The following is a 27976-nucleotide window of genomic DNA, read 5'->3' as shown; positions in this document are numbered from 1 at the left end:
TATTATGGATATATACACTATACACTTCGCTTGCCGCTTCCATCATTCATTTTGGCGATCTACAGCATCGAACTAGATGTCCATGGTTGTCCAACATTTCGGAAAATAGCCGCAGCAGCAGAAGTCAGAAAGCTACAGGGATTAGATGAAACGAACGGTGTTGATACAACCAGGGCAGGCGATGTTTGGCAACATTGATTGGTGGATCTAGTAACTGGTAATGAACTAGCTGGTGAATCAGCTTGCTGATGAAGATGTCTTGTTGGAACGCTGCCACTGGGTGCGGTAGAAACGGTTATTAAATTCTTTTCTAGCGTAGCTTGATGCCGTAACTGCTCCATGCGAAGTTGATTTTGCCGTTTCCATTTGGTCCTAACAACGATTGAAAATTTGGAAAAGACGAAAACATGAATAAGCGAGAAGCATTAATTAATATTTTGCAATGCATTGTTATGTGCCTGTTTCTTCGTTTAGTTTCCAAACGGTAACACATACCGACGGTTTTGATACCATGTTTTAACTTGCGTCTCTGAAAGATTCAATGCATCAGCGACGTCACTTCGGTCTGCTACCGATAAATATTTTTGGCACCTGTGATTTTAAGAGATAAAAAAGATTTTTTGTAACAAATGTAGGATAAGTAGATATGTATTAATTGTAAAAAAATCGTCTAATATTTAAATTTTTATTCAACGGAAAAACCCGACCCGACAGGGTGTCCCACATCAAATAGCATCACATAAAAATAAGAAAAATAAAAAATGCTGCTGTCAAAATCAATTATACCTCCGCTTCCCTATAATCGCAAAATTACGGTGTGCAATTTTGGTGTAATCTACAACCATTTGCAGCGCTGTGTGTATTTAGAACTATAATTCGATGGTTCTGTATAAAAAAGTATTAGTTAGTTTATTTATTTACATATATACGCGAATCTCAAAATTATGACATATCTTTTAGTTTTATACGTAAAATTAAATTTTTTGTTAGCCAATTTCGATTTTTTTCCAAAAATACATTATCAAAAGTACTTTTCGTAACATTTTACTCTAATTGTCGAAATAGGCGTAGAAATATCAGTTATGGATGTGTAACGTGAAAAAAAGAAACCGAAATCGAATTACTTCCTCGTACTTTACTGCACTATCTGTACAATGCTGTACATTTCTACACGATCATTTATACAAATAATAGCATCTACCGATCATATAGCAGAATAACACATTAATCAGGTAAATCTAGGATGAAAATGAAGGAAAAATTGAAAAACGGGAATGATTTGAGCAGTTTGAGTTTGAATTTCTCGAATTTTTCAGGATAATTGATGTATTATATTGATGCCATGCACCCTGGCAATAAGAAGTATGGTGACGCGAAATTGTATAGAGCCAGTCCCAGTGATCACGATACGACGCGATAAAAATTGATTGTAAATATAATCTTGCATTTGCATGCATTGCATCTAGTAACACTGTCATTAACACCATTACTACCAGAGAAGATCAATCTGCTTCTAGCATCATTGTAAATCACTGGATGCTTTGGGATTGGTCATGGGATTGATCATCGTTTATATTTGAAGTTTAGACTATATATATATGTATAATATAATATATATATATATATATATATATATATATATATATATATATATATATATATATATATATATATATATATATATATATATATATATATATATATATATATAATACTTATCTTGGTAAGCACTGGCATATTTATTTCTCCAGAAATTTAACCATAATTTTTTTCAAGTTTATTAACTTGCCAACATATAACAGATATTTTAAAACCATAAATTTATAACATTTTCAAATGTTTACAATCCAAGCATTTTAATAGTAGCCGTGTACATGTTCTCGCTAGGGTTTTTGCAGGTGTCAATTCACTACTGCTATATTACCCTCGAGATATGCGGTGCGTCTTATACGCGGATTCAGAGATATGCAGTTTTTGGAAATTTGACAGATTAGTTCGATTATAGCACAACATCTAAGCGAAAAGATTAAAAATTGGTCGAAAATACCTCCTATTCTCTTATAAAATATTTTTCTTCATTTGATTTTAATGTATTATTTCTAAAAGTCGCATAATTTGATTAAAAAATAAACTGCAAAGAAGGAAGACCCTGTGTTTTTGAAGTATAAACGAAATTGCACGAGGATTCAATTTACGCTGCAATTCGAGATACGCGGATTTTTCTCGCATTACAGCGGTCCGCTATAGTAGCGTACCTCGGGGACTGGCCTGTACATTGAACAATGCATTCTGTCTGCAGAAGGAGCGCATTTCGGGCACAAATTTACCGTACAGTCACAATAAAGTACCTTGCAAATTTCAACAAATTAAATTGTTGCAACAGTAAAATTCATGCGCATATTGTTATTGGTGTGGCTTAAGGAAACCTTACGAGGATGATAAGTTCCACCAGATACCCCAACACAGATTTGAGAGAGACGAAATTATCATTAAAATATCTAAACTCTAATAACCATGTATATCAAAAACTAGGAATTCCCGTGGAATTCCTTTTTTTCCTTAATGTTCCTCAGCGTTGTGTTCTGAACTCAAGATGTTTTTAGGGAGGAGCTATATTTGCAATATCTTCCTGCTCACCCCTTCACGTCCATTTAGATCGCCTACCAATAGCCAATAGCGCCACTTTCTAAATGTTTTAGTGTTCAGTAATACGTATTAGTCATGTAAAAAACTGTTGTTAACGATTTGCGGTTTAGCGTATTTCAAAAATAGATCCTGCAGAGTATATTTATTGTGCCAACACTTTGCCTTCCACCCATTTCGTGCAGTACAGAATGCGAGGATTACACGTGTGCAGGACAGATTTTCCCAAGTGGTGGTACCTAATGGGTCCCCTAACCGTCTCCCATAATATATGCAATTTAATATCAGTAACATATGAAAATAAATAAATAAATCATTTCAGTTTTTTAAAGTATTCTCTATTATGTCATGCAAATGAAAATCTTCAAAATATGCTACCTTGTAGTGAAATGTTTCTAATATTTCGAAATAATCGAACTAATCGAACATATTCTAACTAACATTACAGTCAAGTTTATATAATAATATAAACCTATATAAGACCCACACAATATCATAATATTACTCATACTATTTCATACACATCTTTGTTAGTTTTAACACCTGTAGCAAATTTTTCTTAAGCTTTGAACTATGAAAGGAATTGTTTATGTGTTTACGTAAGCTTTTGATGAAAAAATCGTTCATATAGAAATCCTCACAAATTAAAACATATTTCTCCGTATCATAATCATACTTCCTATTATGGTCTTTGAGGCTTAGAATTACAGTACTTAACAAGTTTATTGTATAAACCAACACTAACTAATTTTTCACGAACAGGCCAAATACGATCTTCCATATTTCTATCAAATATGTTGATAATTGTATGCACTGTTGGGACGTACTGAAAAAAAGGAATGTCGAAATGTAATACTTCATGCGTAATGGAAACACGTCTGGCAGCTACAACTCGGCCCCCTTAAGAACGGGACCCCCGCGGTCGCTCAGTCCGCTTATAGGAAGGCCTCTGTAGCTCACTATTTGTTCAGTTTACTACATTAAACGTATACTTCTGAAAGTACTTTCATTTTATGTGTGAGTTCTCGGAATATATCTTCACTGACATAGCCGATTATCATTCAAGAGATGTTTTGCTTTCGACATCTTTGCCCAGAGAACACAGACCGGTAGAAAAAATCTTTTTTAAATGAATAAATCCTCGTCGTATTTCAAAAAAAAAAAATAAAGTAGATACATATACATTAAGGTAACCAAAAATTAGGTATCGAAACCTAATAAGCTATCAAAGTGATGAAAAGTTTCCAAACATGTGAAATTTGACAACTGGAAGAAACAAGTTCGAACGATAATATTTCCTTGCGTGAGCTATACGATGTCTCACCAAGGTTGTTTAATACCCTTTAATTATAAGTCTTAATTTCGCAATAAAAATTGTTAAAATGTTGTACAAATGCCACAAATTAAAAAATTATTTTAACATTTTTATAGCTTTCACATGCGGAAAACAATAGTTATGTTACACATTTGCGACATCACTTGTAATACAAATTGTGGAATAATGAATTACTAAGTTTTTATCGAAAAATCTGATAATAATAAGAATAATCATATCGCCTTAGATTGATCCGCCACTGTTCAAGATTCGATTGATTGAAAATCGGATTGATCCGCCACAGCATTTATAGGAAACGATAGTAATCATTCGGAAGACCTAAATTACAGAAATTAGGTTACAATCAGATTCAACAGAAGATAAAATTGAATAAGTAAGCAGTGGTTTAACGATTCCTCACATAATAACGTGATTTAGAATCCATCTAGTCGGCTTTCGGCTGTCGTGGCGAACGGACGTGTGACACGTGAACGGACGTGAGCAGTGTGAACGGACGTGAGCAGTGACCAAACTTATAGAGGGACAGTGTGAGCAAGTGTGAGTCACAGAAAAACAATAAACAATTAGAGTGAAAAGTGAGAGTGTTGCGGGTTTGCCGTCGCAGAGGCATGCGATGCCGAGTAACAGACAATTGCAGAGAATCAGGGCAAAAGTGACCAGTGGTGTTGGTGTAGACACAAAAACGGACTCATAGAATCCAAAAAAAAAACGATCGTCGTCCTCAAGTACTACTAGTTCAAACCAGCTAACAACTGAGCATGAAGCATGAAATGAGCGAAATGTCTGCCACCGATATGCAGGTAGATGGTTTTCGTACAGTTACCAACCGGAGACCGGAGTATCGACTCAACTGAAGTGACAACAATCGAAAACATCGATCGAGCCATCAACGCTCTGGAGGGAGCAATAAAGACTGCCGTAGCAGAAACGGTGCCGGAAGTGCGAGTCAACGGCACCATCATTCAACTAGATGACCACACTAGACTACTAATCAAGCTTCGCAATCAACTAAGACGACAATACCAACGTACTGGAGAGACGGACAAGAAACATCATGCAGCTGTTCTGGCTAGGGTCATCTCTGCTCGAGTCGATGATATACGCAACAATAATTTTGGTTCAAAAATGGCTGCTCTAGGCAAAAATACCAATACGATGTAGAAAGTTAAAAAAAACACAAGCCTAAACTTATGCCCCCCCTTGGTTGACAAGATAGGTAAAATGCTGTTAACTGGTTTAGAAAAAGCTAATGCCCTTTCATTTCAGTTCGCAAGCGCCCATTGACTTGGTGACCGTATAAATAGTAGCATGGAATCAGCAGTAATACAATCAGTATCACAACTAAAAAATACACAGCCATCGTAGGTAGTCGAAGAGTCTGTAACTGTGAATGAGGTAGTTTCCTCTTTGAAAGGACTAAAAAACCTAAAGGCACCAGGGTTTGACGGACTGTTTAACAATGCGCTCAAGCATTTAAGGATTAAAGCTCTAACCTTAATTGGTAACATCTTTACTAGATGCTTATTAAAGCTTGGTTACTTTCCGGATGTGTGGAAACACGCCAAAGTTATTCCCATACTTAAACCAGGGAAGGATCCGGCGCTGCCTTCTAGTTATCGCGGCTTAAGCCTTCTCTCGGCTTTGGGGCAGTTGTTTGAGAAAGTGAATAACATAAGATTAAGAGATGCTGTTGCCGAACTCAATATCCTACCTCACCAGCAATTCGGTTTTAGGCATGGTCACTCTACCAGTTATCAACAACTAAGATTCTTCATCCATCAGAACAAACTTGAGTCGAAATCAGCCATTGTTGTCCTCGATGTTGAAAAAGCATTTGACAATGTGTGGCATGATGGCCTCATCTTTAAATTACTGCGTTTCTGCATCCCAGATCATATAGTCAGGCTGCTGCAGAGTTATCTTCATGGAAGGTCGTACGAGGTCACCATAGGAACAAACAAATCTAGCATCGAAAATATTCTGGCAGGAATACCACAGTTCAGTATATTGGATATATTGCTCTATATCTTGTATACAGTCGATCTACCAGTGATTCCCGCAACAAGCCAGATACATCTCTTTGCAGTAAAGTGCTGTTCATTTAGAATTCGATCACTCATCACAAGCTGTAAATGGGCCATTTTTTAACATACAAGTATAATTTTCACATGAAATGAAAGGTTTTTTTATTTGCTTTTTTACTAAAATAAGCAAAAAATTATAATTTTGATGAATAGATGAAAACACGGACTTTTCTTTTGATGCTCCACATCAGCTGCCGCACAACCGATTTAGCAACTTTAGCAGCTATTTTTTCCAATAATATGCCAGTTGTGAGGCTGTTTTGGTGGTTTTGCATGTCTTTTTCAATTTTCTTTTCATTATCACCCAATATTGTTCTATCGGTCGGAATCCTGGACAGTTTGGTGGGTTCAAATGCTTGCCGATGACTTCCACGTTGTTATTGGTGTACCATTGTACTACATTCCGACTGTGCCATGCCATGCCAAATCTGGCCAGAACTTTACTGGGCCTTTGTGAGCCTTGATGAAAGGCAAAACACACTGTTCCAGACACTGTTCTTTGGCACCGATTTTTTTGCAACTTCCCCATCGGAAAATCCAGGGTTAGCTTTCAACGTCTTCAAAAACTTCCCGTCCAGCTTACGATCCACTGTTTCTGATCGACGATTTTGTTGGACCTTTCTAGTAGTACTTTGACACTCCCGAAACCGTTCTAATACACATCCAACAGTAGAAGCGGCGAATTTCAGGAAATTTGGCAATTTTTCTCCTAGACAAAGTTGGATTTTCTAAGTGGGTGTGCACAATTAATTTACGACGTTCTAGTTCCATGGTCAACCACAACTGTAAATTTGCACGGATTTGCAAAAAACATTGCAATACTTGAATGAGTGCTCCAATACCTACACATAAATGTCAAAAAGTTCCATATAGCACCACTGGTGGAGCTACTATACATAAAATTGTCTGACCGAATTCTAAATGAACAGCACTTTAGTAGTAGTAGATATATACTGCCTTAGTAGTTATGAGAAGGACTTTGGCACAGCTTCGCAACACCACACAACGCTATCTTAATGCCATTCATAATTAGATGACAACATGAAAGATTACTGTAAATCAAAGTAAAACACAAGCGATGATAGTACCATATAAATTAAAAACCAAATATTTTAACACCAATATTCAAATAACATTCGCGGAAACTTCAATAAGTTGGAAAAAACATGTAAAATAGCTTGGTATAACATTTGATTATAAACTTATGTTTAGCGCTCACACTAACAACATCAAATTGAAATGTCTCACGTTAATAAAAATATTGTATCCACTTATTAATCCACTCGTCTTTCTCGTGCGAATAGAATAATCATTTACAAACAAGTCTTTGTCCCAACTGTAACATACGGAATAACAGTTTGGAAATCATGTGCTAGAATGCATAAAAAGAGAATTCAATTATGTTTAAATGAGGTACTACGAATGATAACAAATGCTCCATTTATGACCAGACTTACAGATCTGTATTGTTCAACCGGCATAATGTCATTCGATGACTTGGTTCTTAAAATTACAGAGTGTACAAGAAATGCGTTATTACATTCAGAACATGAAATCATACGAAAATTTCCTTATGAATTACATTAGCTCTAGTGTGTTGAGTTAGGCGTAGTTGAGGTTTAAGATTAGGATATTAGTTGTTAGGATTTATGTAAATGATCGTTAAAAACCGTACTAAACTGCAACTATTGAGATAAACCGAAATGGCATGAAGGTATTCTCGCGCTCGCTGAAGCTGTATCTCGCGGAACTAAATGTTGTAACTGATCTGGGAAAAATTAATAAAAAAAATGACAAAGAACAAAAAAAAAAGAATCCTGTCTAGAAATGTAGGCATCTTTAATGGGTACAACAGTTTCAGGGAATAGCGACTTTTATAATTTTACATACAACTAGTACCTGGCTTCAATTTATAAATGACTTATTTATGTTTACAATTAATCTAAAATTCTTTTAAATAGTCAAAATCACGTTTAATATCCTTCGCTACTCGAAGTGAAAGGACAAAAAGCATTTATGGTTCAGTTCTCACACAGGCGTAACTACCTTAGTGGATTACGCCTGTTATTTAATTATGAAATAACATTATATCAGTGAAAATATCATAATGCTGTAAAAAATACCATTTTTAAAGAATACTCATATAAATAAAACAAAACATACAAAAATGTATGACCACCATACTAGACCATACTAGAATAAAAAAAAGATTATCAAAAGCGTCCTAAATTAGGTTAAATATAAGTTTCTGTTTGATATCAAACCATTTTACGAAAGAAAAAATATACCGAATTCTTGTAATCGTATTTATAACCCGATTTTTGTACGGGCTGCATTTGCATGGTCCACGTTAAATAAGTTTTAGCTAATAGTTACCTAAATTTACGCTCCAAGTAAGCTAATTGGGCATGTGTGAAAGCAGTTCTTCGTCTCCGTGGTTTTCGTCCACTTTTTATGATTATTCCTGGTGTGTGTACATCCTGCGTAGAACTTAAGATACAGCTAGCTTTCGATTCTCGTTCAATCGTGGCGAGTAATGTACGATGAATATTTTCGGCAGTACCATTCTCGTTAGTGATGTAGGAATTATAATGACCAATAGTTTCCGAGTCTGATGATCTGTCTTCTATATCTATATCACTGTTCTCTTCATCGTCAGATATGAGCCTGGTTGTAAATGATTGTTCTGTAAAATGAAAGGATAAACATCAACATAAATACAGCAGCCAAGATGTACAACATGCTTATCATCATATGTAAGGAAAAAGTGTTGCCGTAGTCGAATTCATAATAGTTGATAGATGATTCAACATGCTACGCACAGGTCTTCATTGTTAGCATCACCGACTAGCAGTACTAAAAGCGAATTATCGGACTACAATCTGATTGATCTTTCCTGGGAAAACATTCCTGGTTTTCCCGGTAACCAGCTAATGTTAAATGGCATGCGATTAATCGCACGTGGCTCTTCAGCACTTCCATTGTTGTTTATTCGACAAAAATGATCAGCTACGCTGGGAATTTTTATTATTATAATTTATTTATAAATTTTTCTTGGAGCTTGGAAAATTTGGATATTTTCTCTGGCCTTTAGACTGTTTCGTTTAGCTAAGGCATACTACACTGCGTGCTTAAATGATAGTCTTACCCAGTTTTACAATGCGAACATCTCCATACATCGAATACTTTATAATAATTTAACATATATGCTTGTGCTTTCAAGCAATATTTTCAAGCAAAATAGCAAAAATATCCTAAAAAATGACTAAAATAAAAAAAAAACATTGAGTCCCAAAATCATAGAATCATTTAGGTTTTTTAGCAGATAGCCGAGTATAATGAGTAGATATTGAAGAAAACAAAACAATTTAGTAATCAGTAGCAGTTCTAGCGGTAGCTGTAGCAGTCCCAGACACATTGCCACTAATGGTTAACTGGAACGGCATATCCTGTCTGATGGCAACTTCAAGTTTCCTTATGGTATTTTACTGTTGGCCATTTACATATTCCTTTTGAATTAGCATTCTTCAAACGGCGATATGACGAGCCCATCTTGGACGAGCAGAAGATTGATTGTGAACCACAAAACACTTTAGTGAATCGCAAAAATTTGATATGGAATCACGAGCGTATTTGTTTATATACAAGCAGGGGCGAATTAAATGGTACGTGAACCAAGCAACTCCATGGGGTCCGAGTAAGCGAGGGGCCCCTCGCTGATCTTTTTTTTAATACTAAGGTTAGTACACCACATATTAATAAATAACAAAACAAATTCTACTAAAATCCTTGGATGAATGTATTGCCTTCAATGGCGTATAAGAAATCAAAAACAACATAACATAAACCGACTTATACTACGTTCCTGGGCAGATCTGTCAGCATTACACATTAGTGCAACAGAAACAACTTATCAACAGCTTTTTTTAGCAAACAGCCTTTATGACAGTAAGGCCGTCTCTCCACATGGGTCGCGTTTTCCGCGGTACCGAGAGTCGGTATATGAATTGAAATATTTGACGATTAAATTTGATGAAAACTATTTACAAGTATATATGGTACATAAGTTTGTATTTCTACTCTGCATACCATTCTTTTTTTAAATTTCGTAAAATAGTTAGCAGTTATTTTCCGAATTGTGTGACACTCAAATTGCTCAAAAATTATGATAGTCCATGTAATTGTGTATGTGGAATTCAAAATCAAAATCCGACACTTGATTTTTCATTCACTAAAATGTGCATTAGATTCCATATCTAGTTTTTGTGGTTCAGTAATTTTTTGTGTTTGTGTGTGCTTGCTCAAATCAGTAAATTATGCTCGCCGCATCCTAGAGTAAGCGTATCAAAAGTGGTGCTATTAGTCAGCATTCAAGTCATCAAACTTTGTTGGAGGTGTTTCGAAGGAGCATATTTTGCTAGCATATAACTAGCTACATCGCCCGGTTACACGGCTATGCAAGAGAACTATGAAGTTTACTCAAAATTATTCTTCTTTATTGGCACGATATTCTCAGGAGGCCTGGGCCTACCATTTCTGCCTTTTTTTTACTTTATCTATCCGTAGCCGGATAGTCAGTCCTTACTACGTGGGTTTGGTCCGGTTGGAATACTCCTGTCCTTGCTCCTGCCGTGTGAAGACCGGCACCGCTACCAATACACCACCGGGCTGCCCGGTGCTCAAACTCCTATGTTCTAATTTTAATACTTTTTCTTTCTTTCCGTAAATTATTCTAGAATAGAATCTAGGATTGTTTTCACTTCCGTAAAATGTCCGCCAGCTATTACCATTGCGATACTCGTCGTTTGGTATTGTTTTCTCTCACCGATTTAAAAATGTCCTGCCTGCATGTTTCGGAACAGAGCCTTGGTGGAGTATTATGTTTAGTATTATATACAATTTTTCCAAGTTTACAAGCCGATAATGATATTATATCCGACACAATCTGTCAGTGTACTACGACATATCTAGCATTGTCATAGAATGTGAATAAAATTATATTGGAGTCATTAGAACTCTCTCTTCCGTTTGATATTTGATACCTCGTGGTTCTTGGAATATATTTTTTTACTTTCTTGGTTTTTACTTATTCGATGCTTTCGATTGTACGTCCAGCTTATGGACCTAATAACAGGTGGGCTGATAATTGTTTGGCCTATGACAGTAAAACACTTTTTTTGGCCAAATTATTTTTTTGTCTTCAACATACGTCCCTTCAAGGGCGATACACCGATTTTAGCGGTCTTAAAATTTTTCGATACCCTTTTTGTATTAGTATTTGTCCTTTGCCTCAAAAAAGGCCGCAGTTTCGGCGAATACCTCTTTATCCGACGAAAATTTCTTCTCAGAGGACATCTTTTTGGGATCTGAGAAATGGGGTCAGTCACTGGGAGCCAGATCTACGAAATACGGTGGGTGGCGAAGCATTTCGTGGCCTAATTCATGAATTTTTGCCATTTTTGCCATTCACTGATTTGTGGCACGGTGCGTTGTCTTGTTGAAACAAAACTTTTTTTTCTTCAAATGTGGCCGTTTTTTGGCGATTTCGTCCTTCAAACGCTCCAATAACTTGATTTAGTAGTCGCTGTTAATGGTCTTTCCTTTCTCAAGATAGTCGATGAAGATTATTCTTTGAGAATTCCAAAAAACTGACGCCATAACCTTGCCAACTGATTGTTGCGTTTCCCCCGCTTTGGAGCAAGTTCATCGCGGCCAGTCCACTCGAATGACTGTCTATTGGACTTTGGAGTGAAGTGGAGAAGCCAAGACTCATCCATGGTAACATATTGGAGCAAAAACTCGGATTTATTTCGCTCAAACAGCTCCAAACACTGCTCCGAATCATCAACTCGTTGTTGTTTTTGGTCAAATGTGAACTCACGCGGCAGCCATTTTGCACAGAGCTTTCTCATATCCAAATACTCGTGAATGATATGTCCAACACGTTCCTTAGACATCTTTGGGGTGTCAGCTATCTCGATCAACTTCACATTACGGTTGCTTTTAATAAATTGGTGAATTTTTTTTAATGTTTTCGGCAGTAACCACCTCTTTTGGGCGTCCACAGTGTTATTATTTATTATTATTTATTTCATCGGACATGCACGTGTCTTATTGAATACTTAGTTGGTAATGTGGCAAAGAGACAACGGACCTAACAAGACGAGTTGGACATTGATGGACCATCTTCAGTGCTCATTTTACCACTTTTAAATTTAGCATTCCAATATTTGATGGTTGATTTTAGTGGAACAGTGTCCAAAAACTCTTCATCAAGCCAATTTTTGGCTTTAAATATATGTTTCCTCTTCAAAAACTAATATTTTATCATCACGCGAAATTCCTCCTTTTCCATGATTACTCAAAACACAAAAGTTGCGTCACACAAAATGCTCTAGCTCATTAGGTTGGCCCGAGTGCTGTCAAATGTGGACAGAATTCGTTTGAAGGTTGGTACAAACGAAGTATGATATGGATAAAAATCTTTTAGCGCGATATATATGTTAGCCCAAACAATTATCAGCCCACCTGTTATCTTGGGAAAACTGGAGCGAAATACGTTCAACTCCATGAGAAACTGTTAAAAAACTGCATCCCCGTGATATCCCCGTGATATCCCCGTGTAGAAGACTGTTCAAACTACATTCTTTTAATCCTGGTAACATTGCCAATCGTTTTTAGACTGACATTGTTCTAAAATGCTCTTCAGAAATGTTTCAGCAATGGAAATTGATATAGCTAAAAGATACCCTCTACAAGAACAAACATCAAACGAAAGGAAGGCAAGGCTCGCTAGAAAACGACAATCAGTTTATAGAGCCAAGAAACGTCTCAGTCGGACATCGAATATTTTATCAGGAGCAGCATCAACAGGATCCGCATCAGTTGATCAGGTCCCTGCTACTTCGGTCGACCAGTCATTCATAGTTTCGGAGGCAGACGCTAGACGACTGCCAGGATTATCATCATCTTCGAGTACAATATCGATACCGGCTCCATCACCACCAACACCAGTTACCGCCGTATATGTACAGGTATATATAATCGGAGCATACGCGTGGCAACTTTGGGACCAAGAAGGTGAACGGTAGCTACAATTGATAGTTCGACCCAACTTCTGAGTAGTAAATCGTACAACCATCCCGCAATTCCATGATGTACAACTACCGCGTTCAAGCTGCGGTTTACCAGCGCATTGGTTCGCTCGCTGTGCTTTCACCACGCTAGGCTCCGCTGTACGAGCTGAGAAGGCGAGTAAGATGCAATGCTGAACACTCGGGCTGGTGCATTTGATAGTGAATTTAATCGAGTCAGATGTCTACCATGCAGCGGGAATTTACTCCACGCAATCCACTAGCACGGATGTTCAGTCATACATGTCATACGTTATACTCATATACGTATGAACGCATGTCCGTTCGCGATGATCTGCGCCTTTGTATCTGTTCAGGTATACCTTATATTGACCAGTTCCGGAATAACGCACCGACTGCAGGAAGAGGCGGGTTATGTGGGTTTGTGACGATATCACCGTTGGCACGGAATACACATGGAGTATACATATATTGTGCTGCAAAATCGTACTAAAATATCACCGCTTTGATAAATGGGGAAACAGTAACAATCACACCCAGAATACAAATTCAGTTAAGTTTCCCAATCATGCAAAGGCAGTCAATTTTTTTTGTTCTCATAGTCAAGGAAGGGTTTACTCGACCTACGAATAAAGTACCGTTAGGCAGATGTGATCGACCATCACGCACACACTCTCACCGGGATATTCGCCCCGGGATATGACCGCTTCAGTCGCCCACCGGCTTTTGCAGCGTGGGCCTACGCCGGGTCGTGGCAAAAATATGATCCTATGCAAAAAAGGTGGATGGGGGAGGAAGAATCACTCTATGGCTCTCTCGTGAGAACCGTTATCAGAGAATGATGCTCTTTTCCCCATACTATTTGCGTGTGCGATAGTGCTGTAAAGAAAGATAATGTTGGATTAAATCGGTCGAGCAGCAGCCAAAGGTTTCGGGCGAGTAGCTAGGTTTACGTGCGTAGTTTACGGTTTATAATCAAAGCGTAACGGGAAGGAATTTTGTCATTGGAAGTATTGAAAAACATTCAAATGGCTCAGCGATTGGGTGTTTTAAATTAAAACTTAAACTTTTAGGCATTTCGAAATGCTTTTTGTATTAGAAAATAATGAAAAAAATTGTATAAGTAAAATCTTTGAAAAAAGGTGTATTGTTTTGTTCTTTACATTTTTGTAGAATATCATTTTTATTTATCTCTGCTACTTTTCTGCTTATTCTTAAAAATATGTGAAAATTATGAAAAAAAACGCCACTGATATTTCTAGAAAATCTAGATTTTTTATTCTTAACCACTTTGTAGAACATTGTATGTATCTATCACTTAGACTTTTCCTGCCCCCGGTGTGTTACAGATCGCCACAAAGCAATGCCTAGGAATGTATCAAATTCTACTTAGTTTTGATCATTGCATTTGTGCACTTGTCTTTCAAAATATCTTAGGAGAAAGTGTACCAATTGTTTGGTTAAAGTGTTGCCACTGCTTTACAACCGATGGTTTATAAATAACTAATAATTTAAGTACGATTAAATGCAGAAATTTCAGCACCGAAATTTCATACCGCTTATATCATGAAGCGGCATTCCATAGTACGATGCGAAGATCGATCGTTGTCGGTTGGACGCTTTGAATGAGAGGCTAAATTCGGCTTCGAGTCGAGGAAACTTGACCTACACGACCACAGTACACAGGTACGTACGCTGTCGACACACGTGTGTCGGTCGGTCGTTTTGAATGGATTGGTGCGTTGCGATGTCCGTATACGCGCGATCGAGGGCGTACCATGATTTTGCGAGTGTATCGCGTGTGTGTTCGTCTTTTATCTCACGTCGCTGTAGGCCAGAACGAGAGATCCGAGTGAAAAATGAATAGATGGAGTCCAGTAGCTCGCTGGGATGTTTTCACGTGCAACTCAATAAGCACACTGGAACTCGAAGAAATAAAAAAAAACACCTAGTAGTTGACAACATAACCGACATAAACCGTTTTATGAAGAAATCAAACGGTCATACTATCCCGAACATCTCTTAGGTCGTCTCCACATGGGGCGCGTTTTCCGCGGTACCGCGGAAAACGCGTATAACTTGTATGCCACTTGGCCGCGGTCGTCTGCCAAATCTCCGCGGCAGGCTGTCATTGTCCGCGGCAAGCTGTCAATTTCCGCGGTTGTGAACGGTTCCGCAGACTTGTCCATCTTGAACAAAGCCGCGTTTCCGCGCCTGTTTGACAGTCTGCCGCGGAGATTGACAGCCTGCCGCGGAGAATGACAGCCTGCCGCGGAGATTTGGCAGGCGACCGCAGCCAAGTGGCATACGCGTTTTCCGCGGTACCGCGGCGGCCGCGGCCCATGTGGAGGAGGCCTTACGTTGTAACAATGCAAGCTACACAAATTCCAGACTACATCTTCATAGGTCTAGAAAGAATAAAATGCAGGGTATATTACACGCGTTCCATGCGTTGCAACATTGTAATAGCATTGAAATCTGTGCATCGTGTGGAAAACAATCTTACGGGGAATGTGGCGCTTTGCCTAACTGCACTACCCTCCTCAATCAATAAAACCCTACAAATGACCTCCACCATAGCCGAAAAATTCGCGAAGCACTTTCAATACATTTCATCCAACACTAGCTATTCCAATTCGTTCCTAGATCACAAAAGAGTAGCTGAAAAGAATAGACCATCTTTTAATACAGACACAAACAAAAATTACAATAAACCTTTGAACTCCTTTGAATGAACTACTTTACGTTCTGAAAAAGTGTAAAGGAAAATCAGCTGGTCCAGACGGAATAGGGTATCCGTCGCTTCAGCACCTTCCTCACTGTGCGTTAGAATATCTTCTAAAATTATATCACCCGCATCCTCAAACCAAATAAATCCCCATTATCTGTCGATAGTTGCCGACCATTTCTCTTTTAAACTGTATATCACAAATCCTCGAACGAATGGTCCACAGAAGATTTTGTTTCGAATTAGAATCAAGAGAACTTCTTCAACCAGCTCGCTTTTGAGCGCGGACATGGCACGGAAACATACTTTGCTCATTTAGAAAATAAATTCACAGCAGTGAGAAAAACCAACAAATTTATGGATCTTGCTCTTATCGATCTCGCTAAGGCATACGACCTGACATGGCAACACGGTATAATCCAACAATTAGATTACTTTTACAGCATTTCTTAGAAAATCACTCCTTTTCGGTTAACTTCGGTAACACTTCCCCTACATTATTCCTAAATAGCATTGAATCTCTGTTCTTCTTAATTCCACACAATATTGTCCTAATTTCTTCAACATCATCGCCGTGTTTAGAATGTTAGGGTCCTACAAAGCGAGAGCTTCTCTTTCTATTATGTTACGTTTAGTCAATTGCCTAAAATTGTATACGGGTTAGAACTGTTGTGTTTAGATTTTGATAAATTAGATAAAATCTAGTCCCCAATATACCATGTGGCAATAAGAAGCGCCACGGGAGCCTTCGTTGCTAGCCCCTTAAGGTCACTGCTTTGTGAAAGCGGCATGCTTCCATTTTCACACATTTGATAAGTACAGCTCTGCGCAGCTTAGAAAAAGAAATGGAATGTGCTTCTCTTGTCCTAAGAGCTAAAGACATTTACAAAAATATTGCCAATTGTACATTGCCGGACGCTATCAAGCTTTCCCGTACATTTCATCGGCCTTGGTTTATAAACTCTCCCAAAATAGATTAGACTATTTATAATACGAATGGATTAAACAGCAAACAAATACATCAATTAACTGTAGTCGATATAAATCAAAAATTTTCCAAACATCATAAAATTTACTTCGTTGGATCTATCTCTGCAGGATGTGGCTTTATACTCCTCAAATACAAATTGTGCAATGAAACTCCCAGATCACACATCAATATGCTCCGCTGAGGCTATTAACATACGCATCGCAGGAGAAGAAAATTATAACCCGGAAAAACTAAACGTGATTACTGACACTGCAAATGTGTTAGTCGCTATTGAACAAGGACAAGGTAAAGATAATAATTGTTTACACGTTAATTGAAAACATTGGGCGAATTCGACTATATTACTAGTCTGGCGGCTCTTCAATGGCAAAAGCTTTGGGACAGCTTAACAACCCCAAGTTTTTCCCAAGGTGTAGATTCTATTATTTTGATATAGTATGCCACATCCTATGTAAAAGTTGCGAGATTCCTTCTTTTTTTTATCAATGCATCCAATCGTATGGATGTTTAAACAATTTCAGTCTAACAACAGTTTTGGTTATCGTATAGGGTTTTAACAGTTTCTCCTGGATTTTAACGTATGTCTCGCCAGTTTTCCGAAGACATTTCAAAGAATTTTCTAGCAATTTGGAATAACCAAATGCTTGATCACTTTCTCACGAGAGGACTAATGTCAAATTCTATTCGGGCCGTTTTTTCCGTAAGTTGGTCTAACAATCCACAACTGCGAATAAGTAAAACTCAAGTAAAGTATGAAATGGCAATGCAAGACCTCTGAGGTTAGAATATCAAACAGAAGAGGGATTTCCAATGGTTACAATGTGATTCTATTCATGATGGATGGCAACGCTAGATATGTCGTAGTACACCGACAGATTGTGTTGGTTAGAACATTATTACTGTATGCAATGAATGCGCACCTTCAACGTATAGGTATGTCCGGCTCCAAGGTTTGTAGCTGTAGTGTTGGATTCCATGACATCGACCACATCCTCTGGTCATGTGGTGAATTCGACGCCGCAAGACCCGGTCTTCTAGCAGCCGTTCGGGCATCAGGAAGATCCGCTGCTGTGCCAATTTGCGTCATTCTGGGTCAGAAGGACTACGAGTACGCACGGATTTTGTTCGACTTCGCCAAAGAGATCGGAATCACCCTATGATTCCCTCCCCTTCCCCATCCTGTAGGTAGTACGCACTATCGTTTGTTCTTATTTGTTCTTCCTTTTGTCTAGTCCTTGTTACAGATGTTTGTCCCTCGTTTCTGTTGTCCTTACTGTTATATGTTCTATTGCAGTTGTCGAGGATACATTGGGGAAGCTTGGACAGTCGCACCTATGTAGGTTGGGACAGACGCTACCATGACGCAGTCTGGTATGCCAAAAACAAATACAAATAGTATTTGTCCGAGACGTCAGCCCACACGGACGACAACGAATCAAAGGCTCCAAAGACTGGCAAGATCATCAAACTCACCTCCGACTAAAGGACGCCGCAGACGGCCTCTCTAAATGTCGGAATAATACGAAAGTCCACCGAAAAAGGAGGACAAGAGGGACTCCAAAAAGATACAGATATTCCTACTGAGTTCACCCGGGATAAGGTGCATCGCAATGGTAAGAGAAGGAAATGTCCCACCCCCTATTTGTGAACTACTAGATATTAAGCATAGTCTTTAAGATATACGGCCTGACCGTTCTAACGATAATAATAAAAAAAACATTATTACTGGCTTGGAATCTTGCAATTTCTATTGCAAATGAATGTACACAAAATTACGAAAATCAGAAGTACTAAACACAAAAACTCAACCACAATACTGTTCTGAAACATGGTGGTAGGACGTTTTAAAAACGGCGAGACCAGATGACAATTGGCTATATAGTTTGGAATTTAGCAAAATATTTTAATCAATTAAATATTTTTTTCCATTGATTTCAGGAAATCGAATAAAACTCATTCCATCTTGGAATATTCAACGTTCTGTGGTCGATCCTGGAGAGTCTTATTGTTGAGCCCAAATTAAATAGCGAATAAAAACCACTCAAAAGTTTTAATCGCAAGAACGGGCCAGTTTGTATGGACTAATTTTACTATTTAGCCGGATAGTTAATCCTTACTACGAGGGAACGATCCATATGGGTTTCTGTACCAGTCCTGTGGTGTAGGCCCGATGCCGCTAACCAAGTACATCAAAGGGATTTCAAAGTGATTTTGGTTTGTTTAGTTTAATTTGAAAATCTAAACTATATACAATATATGATCCCCATTGCAAGGCTTAGCTTTCTTATATAGCGTCTACGATAATATGATTTTGAACCAGATGAAAAAAAAAATGAAAATCGTAAGGTCAAAAATCCCGTTGAATACACCTAGAAGTTTGAGTAAACTACATAATTCTCTTGGGTAGCCGTGTAACCAGGCCGATATAGCTCGTTATAATAATAATATGCATAGCTGTGTAACTATCGGAGAGATACTACGATAGTAGAATCGTAAAAGCTTCGGTCCGAGAATTCTTTTAAAATGATATCCCGAACGCATTTCGTTTCCGATCGGAAACTGTGATGTTAATCGAAAAGAAAAGTAGACTGTTCTATTGCGATAGCCTTGACCATCTAAACCGTTTCTCCGTAACAAGTGACGTGACGTTTTATTTTTTACCCGTACGAAACAGCGTTCGGACTACCATTTTTTGTACTTAGATCGAAAAATCGTAAAAGCTTATGTGTTTTACATACATTTTAGTTGCTACAGCTTTTTATTTCCCTACCGATTGGTTCCACTAGAAAAGGAAATGTTTTGCTGCAATATGAAGTGAAGTATTTCACAAATGTTACGGTTCTTCGGTTGTGGTAGTTTCCCGATTTATAACTTATTTAATAATGACGGCCTACGCGGCTTCCAGATTAGTTACAGAACACTAGAATGTGTTATAAATCAACAAACACCTACAAATTACGATGATGTGCATCATGGATACTACAACAACTGGTTTTATATATACTTTCTATCCAATATACTGACGTATTGCTATTATTGTACTGAACCCTCAACGTAATTATGTCAAAAATTTCTATATTATTTATTCAAATATTTTTTAAACTTCACCACACCAAATTTAGAGAATAACTTAATAATGACCCTTGCGACTAATTTCACGGATCGACCGGATTGAGAGAGTCGTAGGTATATCGGAATCGATTCCGACCCGTTCTATCACTAGTCTAACCATGAACGAGTTGGTTCAGTAGCTTTTGTTTATATTAGTAAATAACACAGATCGATGAATTAATTATGAAACTATTTTCGGATATTTTCTGATCAAAATCTACAACTGAGTGTTCTGTTGGAATAAGCTAGATTATATTCTGTAAGAGCAATTTTGTACAAAATCGAGAAATCTTATTTTCCTGGCCCCTAACCGTTCTGAATGCTTCACATTTATAGATTTCCCGGTATTCTTACATCATATCGAACCGATTTTGCCAATTTCCGATCACAACAGGAGTGCCACTTATCCAGCGTTCCTAAAGTGATTGTCTGATTTTGTGCATAAGTGGGGTACAAGTATGACAATGACTATAAGATGTTCCGGTGCAAAAAAAACAATGAATGGAAAGCATATGTCCCATGCTACAATCAAACTCGACACGTGTAGTATCAAGTATCTCCACGTGGTGAATAACTGAAAAACGCTCGCGTCATATCTTTGCTTTATGCTATTATGCTATTCTTATGCTTATGCTATTTTCATAATAGTCTCATTTTGCTCGAAAACCAGGAACTTGTCTCGGATGTTTGAATTTAGAAGTAATCAATGGTACGTACAATTGGCTAACAAAAATGGTGTTTCGTGTTGGTTATGCACTTTACAAATGTTTGTTATTAATTTCCATTCAATAGTGTACAACGGAAATCCCTCCCCGGAAATCCCCTATAATAGTATCACAACGATAGAGTACGCGGTCGCTCAGGGTCTCGCCGTGTAGACGACCTCAAGCTGTTATATAAGGGAGAGTAGTGCCCGGAAAACGAATCTTTTAAATGTCAATGTGCTTGTTGCCTCCTCTAAGAATGATGAACCGACAGAAACACGCTTGTATAAAACATAACAATAAAAAAACAGGTCAATGGTAGTTAAACTTCTACAGCCTGCTTCTCTGCCAGCCAGGGGATTTAACAGCCTGCCTTCTGAGCGACAAATCGACCTCGCAAAGAACTGTAATACAAACGGTTGAGAAACGGTTCCTCTATACCAATCTCATGGCTTTGGGGAAGTAAAAGTATTAGTGACTAACAAAATACAGCAGCCGCCCGTTTTTCGCTATTGTTTGAGACCTAACACTTTGGCGTATATCGCTTATATTGAATTTCCTTAGAAATATCGTTTATACTTCATCTTGTAGATTTGAAATATGAACATGTTTAAACGGTCAAAGATTATTTCGTAATTAAATTGCGTTGAACTAAGAGGAATTCGTCATAAACTTTCTATTTGGGTTATTTTGTCATTGCGTTTGCAAGTTTTGAAATATCCTTTGATTAGGGTCAATTTTCTGTGAAAAATTGTTGTGAAAAACGGAAGATTCGTATTATGCGCTTTAACGCATGGAAAGCTTAGTAAAGACAAATATTCTCTAACACAAACGAAGACCCGTTTTATCAAACGTCAACTTAATGTCAACTAATTGTAACTAAACGTCTACTAAACGTCAAACGTCAACTAATTGTAACGGAAAATCTCCAAACTCGCTTGATGTTAAGAGATCTTGTTGTGCATTTCAAACCAAAATGTATACATTTTATTTTAGAATGAATCTGAAGTACATAATGAAGAGTTTGTGTTCGAACCTAGATGTATATTTATAGATACACAAATATGAGTGTGCTTGAGTTGCCGATGAAAGCTGTTGCAGTTGGTTCTGCTGAAGCGGGCGATGCTGTTGCTCTTGCTACTTTTGCCGTCATTTGTCATTTTGTATTTCCCGTCGTTTTTTCCTCGTATTTTCCCAAAACACATCGTATCGTACTGAAGGGATTTTCTGCATAGCACCACTATTCAGTAAATCCCAAACGTATTTATTATGTTTTTCTGTTTTGTTCCATTTTTGAAACATTGCTTTGATACTTTGAACAAAAGGGTTATTTCAAAACAACGTAGCGAGGTAATGTGTTCACCGTAACGATTACCATTAGCAGCAGCGACCACAACAGCATAGAACACGACTAACACAACATGCAGTAAAACACCTAATCGCAGAATCCACCCATCGCAGAATCCAGCTTTTGCTAATATTATTATATGAATACATAAATTATGATAATTAGAAATGCGCAATCTTTTTCGCTCGTTCTGTTGTTAGTCAATTTAGCGTCTTGTCACGGGTCTTTCCCTTTTTTACTAAATAGCTATTTTGACGAGTATTTATAATTTGTAGGGGAAGATGTAAACAATGTTAGGATTACTTCTTTGTAAGTGTAATCATTTAATGGATTCTTCCTATTTTGCTTCTTTTCAAATCTCAAAACATCACCCATCAAATCTAGTAGTTTCCATGGTATTCCAAAATGACAAAAGTCCATAAAACCTACTGCTGGATATTAAAATGAATCGTAGTGTTAAATCAACTTTGGCAATAAACTAAGGCCTGAGTCCAGAATAACATCAAGTTCTCGCATAGCTTTAGATCGGAAAGAATATCGTCGGAAAGTATGAAAATTTGATATATTGAATTCTTACTGAGTGAATTACGTTCAAATGTTGCAATAAGAGCGAGTGTTCGACAGTCACTTTACCATGTTTGCAAATATAAATAACAAAAAGCATAAATTGTGAAAATAAAATTTCAGAAAGATTCTCCTTTATATACCTAACGAAGTTAGGTTAGTCATGTCTTCCCTGGCAAAATGTAATTAACACGTTCAGCGTCATGCTGTCACGAATATGTGGTTTGTTGATTCAAGGGTCCGAAAAGCGATGTTGAGGGCCCCCAAAATGAAACAGCGAGACCTTAATACGACCCCTACTTCCACAACAACCAAACAGGGATGTAAAACCCCCTTCCTCTCAGCCGTTTCGACCTACTTGAAGTTAGCCAGTTATTGGGCTTTCTTTCATCTCTCCACATTAGAGAGGCCCAGAACACTATTTTTTGCAATAGTGCACTAATTGGTCACTATTCCTTACTACTTCAAAGATTGTTGCAGTGTTTCTGACGATGTTTTGGAAACGGTCAACAGTTTTAAGTTATTTATTCAATGATACTTCAATTAAACCTAATTATTTACTATTGCATGACACAGTTCCATAAATGCTTGAGTACGTACCGGATTGTCGACTGCTAATTAGATCACCTAGTAGATCCCGTATGAAAAATGACTTGCTGGATTCCATAATGTGTTTCTCAAATTCACAATTGATATAAGATGGCACAAAAAATTGTTCGCCAATGTTGTTCACCAAGTTGTCAGTAATCGGCTTGTTTTTGTTTAGACCAGTAACTCAACTCATATAGCTTTGCAGCCCACTGTACGTCTATCCAAACGGCCATTTGATCTTCACTATTTAAACATTTTTTTAATGAATAGCTTCGTTTTCAATGCACACCTAGCACACCGAACTCACAATACAACATTTCACGTGCTTATGTCGAATGTTTAAGGTGAACTAAGGCAAAAGTGACACAAATCGCATGTTTTTGCGCTGCAAGTGAGCAACATTGGTTTGTTATACGTTCCGTTTACTCATATTATGCTACACAGATATAGTTATTGCCATAGCGCATGTGCACGACGCACGAGCTGTAATATCAGTTCGTAGTGTTGCAATTTGATAAAAAAAACGAGCAAGGTCTGATGACCGTGGAAAGATTTAGTTAAAGCGATGTACATAAATGTGTTTAAGTATATGTACGTCTTTTTGAAATGGGCTATTATGATAAATCATATTAAGATAAAGCGATAGCCGAAGCAAATAAAGGACTTAATTGTTAATATTTACTGTTAATCAACGACGCGGTTTTTATGAAGTTTTAATTTAAAACACAATATACACAAACTAGTAAGACCCCAAAGAGACCAATATAAGGCCGTATAAAACGTGCTGTAGCTTAGTATGTATTTAAAAATAAGAATAACTTCATGACGATTCTTCATAACTTAACGATACGTTCATTCGATTGTATTTATTTTAAACTATGAACAAAAATGCTCCATTAATTTCGGATTTAGTAGACATGAATTTCGAAAACTCGGACATTTTAGTCATAAGTTTCATCAGAAGATGTAAAATGTTGGAATCAGGTAAATTTATCCCAATCGCTAGATATCGTAAACATGTAATCCTGGCAGATTTTTGTCTATCTCTCTCTCTTCTATCACCGTGCAGACGCAGCGCTTCGAAAAGAGGGCGGAGCTTAGAAGACAAAACGGTAAAACGTAACGGGTAAACGGAGCAATGTTTAGCAAAAACGCGAAACGCAATTGTTGTTTGTTGTTTTTATATAGAGTTTGAGCTGGGCAGCTACGTTCGCCTCTAACCGAAACGCAATGCTGTACATTAACAGAACAAAATGCATTACTTTCTGCTGTGCATTGGTTCTGAGAAACCGCAAAACGTATCTTCAATTTAGTTTCATTAAACAGCCCTTAAATAAAGTTTGTGTTTAACCGTGCATCAGTAAAAAAACATCTTTTTATGTTACTTTCATACTGCATTGTTTGCTCGACTATTATTTATTACTGATATACAAATAAAACCTGATACAAAAATGTTGTAATATGTTAGGGATAGAATTATGTGAACCGTTGTTAAGTTGCTACTACGATTCAATATGGGTGTCAATATAAGTTCGTGGTTCTATTTGTGTTACGTATTTAAAAGTTTTTATTTCTTACATATCACACACGTTGTACTTGATCGCCGGTTAGAATAGAAGAGAGCGATGATATCGCTTTTAGTTCACACTTCCGCTTTGGCAGTGCTGCCATGACAATTTTATACATTTTGTGTAAGCAATCTCCCTGTAAGCAAGAGATGAAAAAACTTGTCGAATTTAATATATTAAAACTATCGGCAAGGTTCCTTAACCTACTAACAGGATCGTTAGCGGGGGTAACAGTGTGGGTGTAGAAGGCGGCTACCTAGGGCCTCGCCGAGGTCTCGAGGAAAAGTTTTATTTAGGCAAAAGTATGTAAGTATGTGACCTGTGATTTTTGGGATTTGTTCCAGAGATTTGTTTAGTAATTAGTACAAAATTAACAGTTAAAATATTAAATGTTAAAATACTGTTTGTTTTGAAGTTTGATGCCTTCCCAGGTATCCTGCGTGTAGAATATTTTTCGGTTACCGTTTGTTGAGATTGAAAAATCTGTATTCAATTGTTTTGGTTTTGTTTCAAATCTAATGTTTAGTTATATCAAGATGCTTGGGTTGTTAGTGCTATTTCACCAACCAAGATCAACTTCGGTTTCATTATTGTCGTTAGGAAACAAATACATATTTAAATACATTCCCTCCACACGCACTCTTGTTTAATTCTTTCCACTCGGGTGTCCCCTCTGCTGGGGCCATTGATGTAATAAATTGGGTATTTACACAATTGGGGAAAATTCATAAACCCCGATAAAAATGGGTAGTATACTCGGGTTTTTTCAATTTTGCACTAATTAAATAGGCCTTGGAATATACATAATTGATACGAAGGAGTATAAAAATCCTAATACTAAAAAAATACTACAATGCTAAAAGTTATCAAAACAATCAAAAAAACATATAAAAATTCAAATTTTTAAACCACTAAAAGCAAATTATAATTTTTTTTTACGGTATCGAATGTCGAAGATGAAGAACGTCATGGCACCAACAAGCTCAACCGACGAAGCACACGTCCAAACAATTAAAGAATCGATGTTAAATAATCGATCTCTCATTAAACAACAATAGATCAGATTTTATACAATCCAAGGCTTCCCCCTGCCTCAGGACGTTGGGAAGGGTGGGTAGACCTAGAGGCAAAAGACCACGGCCAACAAGTATGCAGGCTAGCATCGATTCCCTGCTAAACACACGTAGTATTTCAAATGCATCACTGAACAGTTTCGCCCTGCTGACCCTAAGATATCATTCGATAATACTGACAGTGTTAACGAGGTGACAAAACGACAAATAAAAGCGATCTTCGAAGTAGTGGCCAAATTCTGCTATCAAAAATGAATACACCAATACAAGGGCTTAACATTGTTAACTTGAACGCAAACGGCATCCTAAAAGAGAAAATAGAAATTAATAATTTAAAAAAAAAAACAAGAAAGTCATATCATGATAGTAACAGAGACTTTTTCTTTTTCTTCTTTCTTTCAGGGAGACTGTAATAGAAAAAATCTATTACCAAAGTAATGAAAACATTACATATTTCAGTTAATACAAATAGTAGAAAAAATATAAGAATAGTTGCTGCATATCACTCAGGTTCCAACAAAAATATGAAACATTTTGTTTCAGATAGGACAAGCTTAACTAAATACTTGTAACAGAGCTTGCGAGAGCTGCGCTAGCATAAACTCAGCTGGAAAGATCCTTTTTGATCACATACAAAAAGAAATCGTTACTATACATCACCTTAGTACACCCACTTTCTACTCCGCTTATTCAAGTCGAAATCCCTCAACAGTGGACTTAATGATATTTAATAAATTACATAAATTTGCTGCTTCAATTACGCGAACAGATTTAGCCTCTGACCATCTACCAGTTCTGTTTAAAATTATAAACTCTGAACCCATCTTAAGACCTCCTAACAAAATATACAATTATGCAACAGCAAATTGGTCACTATTCAAGAAGTACATAAAAAATAACTATTGGATCTTGTGAGATTATAAAACTATATTTATATAACAACTATTTACAAGACCAATTTTACATGAACAATATACACGACCTGACGGCTAGGCTGCTAGGCGAGAACAACGCACTCTCCCTAACCCAGGCACGCATCCCTAGGAGACCGATCATTGTCCCGTAGGAGCGGGTCACTGCTTCGGGTGCAGAGGTAGGCAACCTCGATTGCCGTATACAACAATAACTTTGAAAAATCTCACACAAATCATTATTATTATATTATATGTTGTACTGATGAAATCGATTCAATGATTTCACATTTCAATGAAGTCTTGACCACAGCCCACAATTTAGCCGTTCAAACCGTTACTCCTGGACAATTTAAACTAGTAATTCCGGAATATGTACTAAATTTAATAAAACTCATAAACTAATAAAAATAAGTATAGATGTAAATGACAAAGATATAGACTTTGCATGGAAAAAAATGCATATTACAACCTCGGGTCTCAAATTAAATATCATTTAGGTTACATAAGAAACCAATCATGGACTAATGCACTTGTGGACATTAATATGAACAATCAAGATAAAAACAAGCTATAGAAATTTGTTCGCTTAATTAAGAACAAAACAAATACTATTCCTACGTTAAAAGTTAATGATCAAACTATAATTGGGAATTCAGAAAAATGCGAAATCCTAAAGCAGCAATTTTGAAAATGCTCACAGAATCACATATCTTGCTAAAAGTTCAGTAGAACGTAATATAAAATTGATAAACATTTTTTTTTCTTGGATCATCAAACATCAGATCTGAGTAAATTAAGCATAGTTAAACAAAAGAAATCAGAAAAATAGTAAGAATATTGAAACTCAAGAAAGCAGTTGAATGGCAAGATGACATCAATAACAAATCATTAGAATAGAAATTAAAAAATTCCAAATAAAAATAGGAACGGACATTAGTTTCCTTTCCAATGGTGAGGAAATTAGAGTTTTTTTAAATTCATTAAGCTTTTCTTCTTGATTTTTTGTTTTTGAGATTAGAAAGTGGAATAGAAGTGTATAAAAAGGAATTTGAAGGGAAAAGCGCGATTGGAGCAAAGGTAAGTCCAATTTATTTTGCAACGATAACAGGCCAAGAATTCAGCAGTGAAGGTATCCTGGCCACAAAATTGAGGTTCTAAAAGCACCGAAAATAATCTGAACACCTTTGTCACTCTTTCGGTTTTCGTTGACATGTCACATCGAATGGT

General features: G+C 37.1%; 1 protein-coding gene across 1 annotated transcript; it reads right to left on the bottom strand.

Moving 5' to 3' along the window:
• Positions 1-59: 59 nt before the first annotated feature.
• Positions 60-23270, bottom strand: LOC128304719 (barH-like 1 homeobox protein). Its single transcript, XM_053041932.1, has 4 exons — positions 23204-23270; positions 8440-8749; positions 496-591; positions 60-372 (listed from the first exon to the last, which is right to left on the bottom strand). Exons 1-4 carry the CDS (start codon positions 23268-23270, stop codon positions 60-62), a joined length of 786 nt encoding a protein of 261 aa, XP_052897892.1.
• Between the last annotated feature and the right edge of the window lie 4706 nt (positions 23271-27976).

Source organism: Anopheles moucheti, chromosome 3, assembly GCF_943734755.1.
Source record: "Anopheles moucheti chromosome 3, idAnoMoucSN_F20_07, whole genome shotgun sequence".
NCBI classification, from domain to species: Eukaryota; Metazoa; Arthropoda; class Insecta; order Diptera; family Culicidae; genus Anopheles; species Anopheles moucheti.
The sequence above is the reverse complement of the archived record's forward strand: the minus strand, read 5'-3'. Positions and strand labels throughout refer to the sequence as shown.

Bases quoted from the DNA above. Each gene is read 5' to 3' on its own strand.
- LOC128304719 (XM_053041932.1), bottom strand. From the start codon at position 23,270: ATGGAATCCAGCAAGTCATTTTTCATACGGGATCTACTAGGTGATCTA. The intron at 8,750-23,203 runs GTACGTACTCAA...TTCATTTTACAG, and splicing joins AATTAGCAGTCGACAATCCG to AACAATCATTTACAACCAGG. The intron at 373-495 runs GTATGTGTTACC...AATCGTTGTTAG, and splicing joins ACATGGTATCAAAACCGTCG to GACCAAATGGAAACGGCAAA.